The 8,169-nt window shown below is 35.3% G+C and overlaps 1 protein-coding gene across 1 annotated transcript in view; it reads right to left on the bottom strand.

Annotated features, from left to right (window-relative positions):
* THSD7A (thrombospondin, type I, domain containing 7A) overlaps positions 1–8,169 on the bottom strand; it is a 487,905-nt gene that overhangs the window by 88,496 nt on the left and 391,240 nt on the right. The window contains exons 9-10 of the mRNA XM_010845433.1: positions 6,182–6,416; positions 1,513–1,628 (exon numbers count right to left, since the gene is read on the bottom strand). Coding sequence (XP_010843735.1) covers positions 1,513–1,628; positions 6,182–6,416 — 351 coding nt within the window. The remainder of the gene's footprint in view (positions 1–1,512; positions 1,629–6,181; positions 6,417–8,169) is intronic.

The raw sequence follows: 8,169 nt of genomic DNA, 5'->3' as shown, positions 1-8,169 counted from the left end.
ATTTGCTGTATGACACAGGGAGCTCAACCTGGTGCTCTGTGACAACCCAAGGGGGTGGAATGGGGTGGGAGGTGGGAGGGAGGTTCAGGAGGGAGGGGATAGATGTATATCTATGGTCGATACATGTTGATGTATGGCAGAAATCAAGACAATATTGTAAACTGATTATCCTCCAATTAGAAAAAAAAAAGAATCTGCTTGCCAAAGCATTGGACATGAGTTTGATCCCTGGTTCAGGAAGATCCCACATGCCATAGAGCAACTGAGCCTGAATGTCACAACTATTGAAACCTGTGCTCCACAAGAAGAGAAGACATCTCAGTGAGAAGTCCCAGCATGGAAAGAAAAGGAGCCCTTGTTTGCAGCAACTACAGAAAGTCCAGCAATGAAGACTGGGCACAGCCAAAAATAAATAGATAAATAAGATGTTAAAAAATGAAATAACAGAAAAAATTTCTATTCTTGCTCACTTTGTGATTTATTTTATATATCAATGGTACTTAAAATAGAAAAAGCATAAAAAGCAACCTATATTTGAATTATATAAAATAACCACACAGCTAAAACAATCAATATGAAGTTTATAATCTTATGTAATATCTTCAGGATTAAAAAAATATATTCTGGTAATTTAAAGCAGTTGTTAAACCAGAAGTTGATTCTTACATTAATCCCTATAGTGAGTCAAGAAGCATAAGTAGAAGCATAAAAGAAACTTAAGATAAACTACCTCTATTTGTCAGAAGAGTAAAATAGAAAGTAGGAGAGAATGTCATCTGTGACACTGAGAGAAAAGGTGCTCACTTTCTGTACAGTCACCTAGAGGATGAGGACATCTTTCTTAGCGGCATTGAGAAAGGACCTTATGCATGTGGCATAAGCCCTCTTGGAGGAGGTTACCATTAGCCCCACTCTAGAGCTGCCAAGCAGATGACCCACAAACTGCAGGACAATTATGCCAAGAAAAAACCAAACCAAACTGGGAACAAATCCTCATCTTATAAATGCCTCATGGCATGTTAAATGTTGGCAGAGGTACACTTTGATCATTTCCCTCTTTCCTTTATTCCCATCCTTTGGGTCACATAATTGAATCTGTAGTGAATCTGGTCCCATGGCTATTTCTTGCAACTAAGTAGGTTGAAAACCATGAGTACTCATAAGATCATTTTGTATTCTTTTTGAAATACACAAGGCCACTACACATTCTTGTAGAATCAATGCTAAAGGAAACATTATGAATATAATAAAATCTAGAATATTTTCACTTAGATCTATATCACACAGTTATTTAAGTCCATTTTGGCATAAAACTCATTTGACTTATTCATTTGGTACTCTAAAACCTGTATTATTTTCTAGAAGGAAATCCAAATTTCATGGCATTTGTCCCAGTCCAGGATCACAGAGTCAGCCCCATGTAAGAATCAAAACATTGCTCAGCCAGAGGAACTTGGAGGTCTAGAGAGAGGGTTCCTGGGTGAACTGCCTTCAGAACTCTTCAGGGCATACCTTCTTTACATGAGGAAGGGCAAGATGTCCAGTCGCTATATGGTGTCACGATACAGTCCTTCCTACAAGGAAGCAGACAGGGTCGCACTGTTTCAGGTCGAAGGCTTTCAGGACACCTAGGAAGAGCAAAGGGAGATTACTAGGCCTCTGTACTAACCCAGAACCAGGTAATTTATATCTTTAGAATTTTTACTTCTAAAATTGCTAAACAGGCATCCATCTGTAGTATTCTACCTCCAGGATTCTTTCTACTTTTTGACAAGAACTATACAACTAAAATAATTCTTCTGAACTGAACCTCAATAAAGCTTCTCAAGGCAGGAAGTGAAAATTTAATTATAGTAATTGTGCTATGTAAGAGAAAATACAATAATTGTTCCTTATCCATTTATAACAATCTATTAATAAAACTGCACTTTCTAACATGCCTTATAAGAAATGTATGAAAGTTCAAATTACCAATTTAAGGAACCAATTCTACACCTTTATATAACTAAATAGGCTTATTGTCAATCATAATTTTCCAGGCTACTCTGTACTTTATTTTTATAAAATATGTTTAGCAAAAAGTCAATTTATAATGGCATATTCTATACATAGTACATGCTCAAAAACCAATATTATATTTACAGCTATGAGTGTCATAAAAATAAGGAATAAAACAAAGTATACAGCTAATTAAGATAAACAATTTTTGTTCTGTTCCTGGTTTCATTCACTGTATTCTTATTTTTTCTTCCATTTTCTTCCAAGTTTTAATCTACTGGATTTTAAATATTTTAGGTATTTTTATAAATTATAATATTGTTACAAAAAGAGTGAATGAATATAAATAAAAAGAATCAATAAGTAATTTAAAGAAAAACAAAACACTGTGTTCTTGACATAAATTATAGTAAAATTAGCTTAATTATACTATCTTAAAACACCAAAATATAAAATATATTATTAGGGACACGAGAGAAAAATGACGACAAAACACTGAAATGCCTTATACTTTATAAGGTTTTCACTTCCTAGAAAAATTTTAGGAAGCTGAGGTATGAGTTTTAAATAAACTAGTTTGTTTATTGTGTACTTATTACATGATTTTTAAATTTCCCAATTCTCTTATGAATCTTCACAATCTGATTCCCAATTCTTTTATGAATCTTCACAATCTGATTCTACTATCATTAGCAATCAAATGTTATCAATACTAGTAGATGCATGCACACGAGGACAACAAAACATAATAACATAATTCATGTAACTAAAAGTAATGTTCTGATTCCTAAAAAATTTTCTTTTGAGGTGATATCATATCATCTCTGACAAGTAAGTTAAGAGGCAGTGAAGAAGTGAATCAACCAGTATAACTGTTGCTGGAATAACTTGGCAAATTAGTGAAAAATGGGATTTAAAAATACTCCCCATAGGAGAAGTCAAATTTCTTGTACGTCAAGATAAATTGTCTTTCAACAAGTAAGTTAATCAGGTTTTCAGAACTGAACTATGAGTGAATAAATCAACATCATTAATCTCCTTCCCATAATTTCTATATAGCACTCTGCTGACACTTCATTTTTGATATATCTATAAGTTTTTATTTATGTGTCCTATCTCATCCATAAGTATTACATTCTATTCAACTATACAGATACATGTTTTTTTTTTTTTTGCTCACTCAGTAACACCAGCCTTTATTTGAAAGTGGATTTTAAAAAATACATTGGATTTAACATTTCAAAATGAAATATCCTCTCTGGTTTATGTTGAATATACGCTTGGATTTTCCTAACTGCTATGCCTACTCAAAGTCATGAACAGAAAAGAAATTTAGATAAGAATCATTAGAAGTTAATGTTTTGTTACAACTGAGATTATAACTAGAATTATAAGTTAACCTACAGTCTTAACCAGGAAACATTATATGGCAAAACCTCACATATAATCATCCTGTTAATTCTTGTTGAAACTATTAGTAAGTATTATTGGAAGCATTCCTTCTCAATGAGGCAATTTTAGAACTTTAACAATGGGAGAGCATTACTCAATTACATGCTTTTCAAATTTTAGCTCTGAATAAATCAATGGAATTTACAATGCTATCACTGACAACCTCAAAAATTCTATTTTAGTTTAGAAATTTCCTCAGCAAGATATTTGATTAGCCGCGGAGAACAAAATTACCAACAACAAAGCTGTTAAATGAACAGACCGATATAAATTATACAGCCTAGACCACAGCCAATGAAATGAATTCAGGCTTCCTTTGGTGAGGCAATTGGTTCAGTCAACATGCTTCTTTTCTCCTTTGTACTGTTTGTATTTAGTGTTTGTGGTTTAAATCAAGGAATTGATTTTCCCCCAAATCTTATTCAAGGTCAAATTAAACAGATGTGATAGGAGTTGAAGTTTGTTACTCGGAGGATAGATAAGATCAATAACATTGATTTTACCATTGCACAGTAATCTGTTTTATTAAGAGGACTTTAAAACAAGGTTTCTATTTGCATTTTTGTTTCAAATGCCTAGTACCGAAAAGCAGTCACTGAATTTTACCTAGCATATTTAGGCATAAGGGTAGTAATATTTTCTTTTGAATTCACAGTATTTGCTTTATTTTTTAGAACTTTAAGGGTAAAGGAAACTCATTTGATTTAACAAATCTATACTTGTATCCAGGTCATTGAATAAAGGCAGCAAGGGTAAAGCACATTTTTAATGGATTATTGTGGTGCTCTGACATGGGGCTTCAGGATATCCTTTCTATTGAATGATTTAATGACATTAATCCACCAAGCTTTACCGCACATAGGCTTGCGTGTATGTACATCCACTGCTGAGGAAAAAACTCTCATAGTTTGCATAAGGGAGGAAAATATAACAGTAACATCTAAAGGGTAAATGAAACTGCAAAAGAGGAACAGAGTGAGCTTACCCATAGAAGCTCAGAACAATAACCCTCCAGTCTGAACCATGACAAGTTGGTCCAGGTGATAACCCCCTGCAGCAAATATTTCTGCCTCTTTGCTTGTCCCAGCAAGTCCCACAATCCCCCAGCACTTGGGACCTCCGCTTCTGCTGTTACTGCTATTGACTTTTAATATACTGCACATTAATATCCTTTGTTACATTCATCACAAATTTAGCATCATTTTTACTGAAATATTGGTTTGGGGCTACCTATGAAGCATATGGAATAGTTTCTCAATTTACTTAAATCTCTTGGCATATATTTTCTAGCTACATACTTGTTTGCTAGAGAACCCAGAGTTGACATATTGTATGTGCCTTGTAAGAAACAAAAAAAACCATATCAGCATAACTGGGCTAATCATTTGTTGGAGAAAATTAATAAATGTTATAAAAATACATGCAATGAGGAAGAAATCTCTATCATTGCTGATTTAGACAGCACCCATCTTTCAAAGTTCATATCATCTTAGCCATGTGAAACATGAAAAGTAAAACCCATCGGTTTTGCATGTTTCTTAATTTCTAACTAAATGATGGGGCAAAATATTGCTAAAGTCCAGAACCCTGGCCATTAGAAAGAAACAAGTCATCATGAGATTTTTATTTATCCCCTGGAGTTTGTCATATATCAGTTACATTATTATCATTTCTCTGAAACACTAAGAAGTATCTCAAATTTTCCAAGAGAAAATAATTTTAAGATTTATTGAGTGCTTACATTACTACTTTTTGTTTTCATTAAATTTCTGCAAATATTTTTGAAAACTGAAGCCAGAATCTGTTAAGTAGTATGTTTAAGACCACACACGAAACCTAAGTACTTGACCAAGTTTTCAGAAATTTTGATACCCGTGAAAAATGGCTTATACCAGTGAAAAACTGATGGGTTTTACTTGTTTCACACGGCTAAGGTGATATGAACTTTAAAAGATGGATGCTGTCTAAATCACAAATAATAAGAGTTTTTTTCCTCTTTGCATATATTTTTATAACTGATTTATTAATTTTCTCCAAGAAATGATTAGCCCAATTTATACTGATATGGTTTTTTTTTGTTTCTCACAAGGCCCATACAATATGTCAACTCTTGGGTTCTCTAGCAAACCGTTTGCTGTGTTATCACACTACTTGTTAACTACAGTGAGACACTGGTGCTTTTTCTGCTTATTCTAACTCTCATCCTATCCTAAGGCTCTCTCTTGGGAGTAAATGGTTTATTCATTTAACCATTAAAAGATGTAGTACGTTTGGCCTCAGTATTTTTGATATAGTGCCTTCTAAGGGAAATGAAAGGCAGATCATAGAAGGCTATTGCCCAATTCAACTAGATGGGCAGCCTCCACAGCCTACGGGTACACAGGAGGTCATTGATGACCCCCACTGCTAGGACTTTGGATACTGTCCCTATTGATCAGCCAGGCCTAGAGTGAGCACTTCTTTCACTGCCTTACTAGCTCAATAAAAGCAGAAAGTGCTACTATTAACACTGAAAGTAGGTACCACATGGAGAGATTTCTACAGAATTTATGGATCCCAGGTACCAGCTGTTATAACTTTATCAGTGGCTGCCTTCAAAACAGAGAAGTCTTACTCTTGAGGTCAGGTATGATGAGCATCAAACATTCCATTTCACGAAGCAAGTGAAGCCTGGGCCCATCCCGACATGGTTGGCCACAGGAGTTAACTATTGTCGTTTTCAAGTCCTTACTTTTTGGGTCCCACTTGGCCAACATTGACCCGCACGCAGATGACTTTTCTTGTCTGCATGCCAACGGAGCAAGAGGCCTCCCCGTTCCAAGCTGTAGTTGTGTTGAAGGACGAAACTGAAGTGTCCTCGATACACTGGCCCCAGGGTCCAGTCTGCCAGTGGTACACAGTACAGGGATGCTCGTTACAGCTGCGTACCTCTTGCAGAGCACTGGTGTTTGGGCACTGAACTCCACCTACAAAAACAGACAGTATTAGCAGGTTAGATATGGTGCCAACAGAAACCTTATCATCCTCTGCTCCTTGGAATTAACAATAAGAATGATACCGGCCACTTACTAGCACATGTGGCCATACACTGCTAGGAAGGCAAATCACATGAATGGCATTGTCTGGCTTAAAACTTAAACTTTGTGGTATATTTGATATTCGGTTTGGGGGACTCAGGAGGACCTCAAAGACAGGCCATTATTCTCTAGAGAAGATGAAAATGAGGAACAAACAAAGCCTATGTAATTCCTAACTAGAGGAAAAATGGACACGGAGAATCTACAGATGGGGAAAACCCAGTATGTTCACAAATGATATCCATCAAATTGAAAGTCTTAATTATAGGTTTCAAAGTGCTGCTTATTTCAGTGAATTAGGATTTAGGGTGATTTAAAATCAATAGAAGCTTTCTGACCCTCCATGGCATCACTGAAGAATACATTATACATGTATTAATGATAATACACCATATTTCTTCAAACCTAAAATGTGTGAATGACTGTGAGATAGACCATCATTTTATGTGTCCCAGAGAGAGTAAAATGGCATCAAATTAAACTACAATACTTTTTTTATCAACTCTAATTTTTACTGTATGCTCACCCAAATAGCTTTGTATGACTTATTTAGATACTTTTAAAAAAATGTACCACTTTTACATACATTAAAAGGGAAGGTATTCCTAATACTTCTTTACATTCAGAATCCAAATCTTTCAAGTAGCTTATTAGTTGACACTCATCAAAGTTTGTGTTCTCCAACATATATCATCTCTGTGGCATCACATGCATTGGTTATCCAGGATTTCTTAAAGAGTGTTCCCTGTTGTCTCCACGTTTTTTTTTTTTTTCCCAGGATACTGGTATCTATTTCTAAGTTCTAATGTGGCTCCATTTTTAATTGTACCAGAAGATGTTTGTCAATGAAAGATTTAAGCTAGCAACCAAGGGAGGGTTTATTTTCCTTCCTCAAATGGCCCTTACCTATTTTTATTTCTTTGTTTTTGGTAGAAATATTATGGGGTTGCTATTGCTCTCAGGAATAACAATGAAATTTCCAAGTACTAGCAATGACAACTATATTATAACTGCTGCTTGGTCACAGTGATTTTAAAATGAACCTAATATAAGATGCAGTAATTACAGAGATGATAAAGGGTTAAACACATGTGTCCTTTAATCAATAGAATGTGGTGTGGAGTTGTCAATATGGAACTCTTTTTTAACATGCTGGCCCCATTATAAGTACTTTATAGGTGGGATCTCATTTTATATCCACAGCTGCTGAACAAGTTAAAAATTATGAAGCGGATGAGTCTAAACAGCTAAATGATGCAGTCACAGGAGCAGTTAGGAATTTATGGAGTCCGGTGTTTTTTTGTTTTTACCTAAATGCTATAGATGGGGAAACAGTGGAAACAGTGTCAGACTTTATTTTTCTGGGCTCCAAAATCACTGCAGATGGTGACTGCAGCCATGAAATTAAAAGGCGCTTACTCCTTAGAAGGAAAGTTATGACCAACCTAGATAGCATATTCAAAAGCAGAGACATTACTTGGCCAACAAAGGTTTGTCTAGTCAAGGCTATGGTTTTTCCTGTGGTCATGTATGGATGTGAGAGTTGGACTGTGAAGAAGGCTGAGCGCCGAAGAATTGATGCTTTTGAACTGTGGTGTTGGAGAAGACTCTTGAGAGTCCCTTGGACTGCAAGGAGATCCAA

The sequence above is a fragment of the Bison bison genome, unplaced genomic scaffold (assembly GCF_000754665.1).
Source record: "Bison bison bison isolate TAMUID 2011002044 unplaced genomic scaffold, Bison_UMD1.0 scf7180017864216, whole genome shotgun sequence".
In the NCBI taxonomy this organism is placed as follows: Eukaryota; Metazoa; Chordata; class Mammalia; order Artiodactyla; family Bovidae; genus Bison; species Bison bison.
The sequence above is the reverse complement of the archived record's forward strand: the minus strand, read 5'-3'. Positions and strand labels throughout refer to the sequence as shown.